The sequence below is a fragment of the Cyprinodon variegatus genome, unplaced genomic scaffold, assembly GCF_000732505.1.
Source record: "Cyprinodon variegatus isolate N-32 unplaced genomic scaffold, C_variegatus-1.0 Scaffold800, whole genome shotgun sequence".
NCBI lineage: Eukaryota > Metazoa > Chordata > Actinopteri > Cyprinodontiformes > Cyprinodontidae > Cyprinodon > Cyprinodon variegatus.
Window position 1 is genome coordinate 149819 of NW_015151253.1, and position 1520 is coordinate 151338.

Consider the following 1520-nt stretch of genomic DNA (forward strand, 5'->3'; position numbering starts at 1 on the left):
GAGCTCATCCTCACAATATTTTTGGTTTGGAGTTTGTTCATTAAGCCTTATATTTAGTAGTAGATTCATTGTTCTCTTTATTAAAAAGAAAAAGACAGAATTTACTCCACAACAGAATATAATTTAATGAGCTGTAGGTGGGTGTGTTGGTCACAGATCTATAAAGGCAGTAAAAATAATACGTATCTGTTGATGTAAGGCATGCAATCTCCACAGAGCTTCGAACACTGAAAAGCTACAGGTTATCACAGCAGGACACTCAGCCACAACTACACACACAAAAGCGCTCTTAAATCCTCTCTGGTTAGGACCCCCATAAACATTTATTCTCTGCACACACAAGGAATAAAACTCTGATTCGTCACAACAGCCAAAGTAAAGAACAAATATCAATAATATACTCTAACATTTCCATTTTCTACCTTTGTCTGCCTTTGAGGAATAAAGGATGTGGTTCATTAGGAATAATCAACAATGACAGATACACAAACAGGTTAGTAGCCTCAGCACGTAGCACATAGAGCGGCGATGACCAGGGCAGCCGTGACTCTTGTGTTTGACCCTAATTTAGCCAGTCCTTTATAAAGCTGTTATTTCAACCTGTTAAAAACAAGTTTCATTATTCAAAGACAATCAGGATTTACTATGTAAATTACATGTAATGCTGCAGTTGAAGCCCTCATATAAAAAGTGCACACGTTAGCTTGTGAATGGTGCAAAACAAATCAGTAGAATCTTGGATTTAAAGTGGCTGTCTGTATAAACAGTTAAATATCTGCCTCCATATAAAAATAAAATTAGCGACACAGTAATATTGCACACCTAAGGGGTTTAAGTTATACTTTTAACAAGATACTACAGGAAAATGTACAAACAGGGAAACAATAAAGCCTCTGGTGGATTATAGACATCTGTATGTTCAGGTTTCAAACTATGCATGGAGCTTGTCTCTGGCTGCAGGTGGGGCAGAGCTGGAGTCACGGCTGCTGATGAGGGGAGGAGGATTCAGGCTGCAGGTGGAGGAGAAATCTCAGCGGAGGAGGAGCAGCTCACTGAGGTGCACGGACAGGACAGAGCTCCTCAGTGCTGCTGGGCCTCCAGCTCTCTCTGGCGGCAGCCCACGGCAGTGATGAGGGCAGCTCCTTTACCGCTGCCGTCCTCAGAGAGCAGGAAGTTAACGTCACATTTTGGGGCGAGTTCTTTTACTGTCTGGTGGAAGATCCGCGAGAAGCTGTAGGAAGAAAAAAGATCATTAAGATTATCGGAGACTTTAAGAATATAAGAAAGGGATAGAGCTATTTATGCTGGGAGACTATGGAGGGAATTTTGATCCATTATTGCTGGTCGCCTAGCAACTCTGACAGCATGAAGCATAGACCTAAGAAGCCCTCCATCTATCCATTTTCCATCACTCTCATACCAAGCGGGCTCGCAAGGGGTGCTGGTACCTATTAACCTGACTCCGCCAGATGGATTTGCTCCGCATATCCATCTGGAAACCTTCGGTTGAAGTAATTTTG

General features: G+C 42.3%; 1 protein-coding gene across 2 annotated transcripts in view; it reads right to left on the reverse strand.

Moving 5' to 3' along the window:
• Window positions 1–89: 89 nt before the first annotated feature.
• LOC107098687 (hexokinase-1) overlaps window positions 90–1520 on the reverse strand; it is a 35142-nt gene continuing 33711 nt past the window's right edge. The window contains exon 19 of one of the 2 annotated variants that reach the window (XM_015396473.1): window positions 90–1231. In XM_015396473.1, coding sequence (XP_015251959.1) covers window positions 1081–1231 — 151 coding nt within the window. In that variant the 3' untranslated portion in view covers window positions 90–1080. The remainder of the gene's footprint in view (window positions 1232–1520) is intronic. The other variant, XM_015396474.1, reaches the window with a different exon arrangement.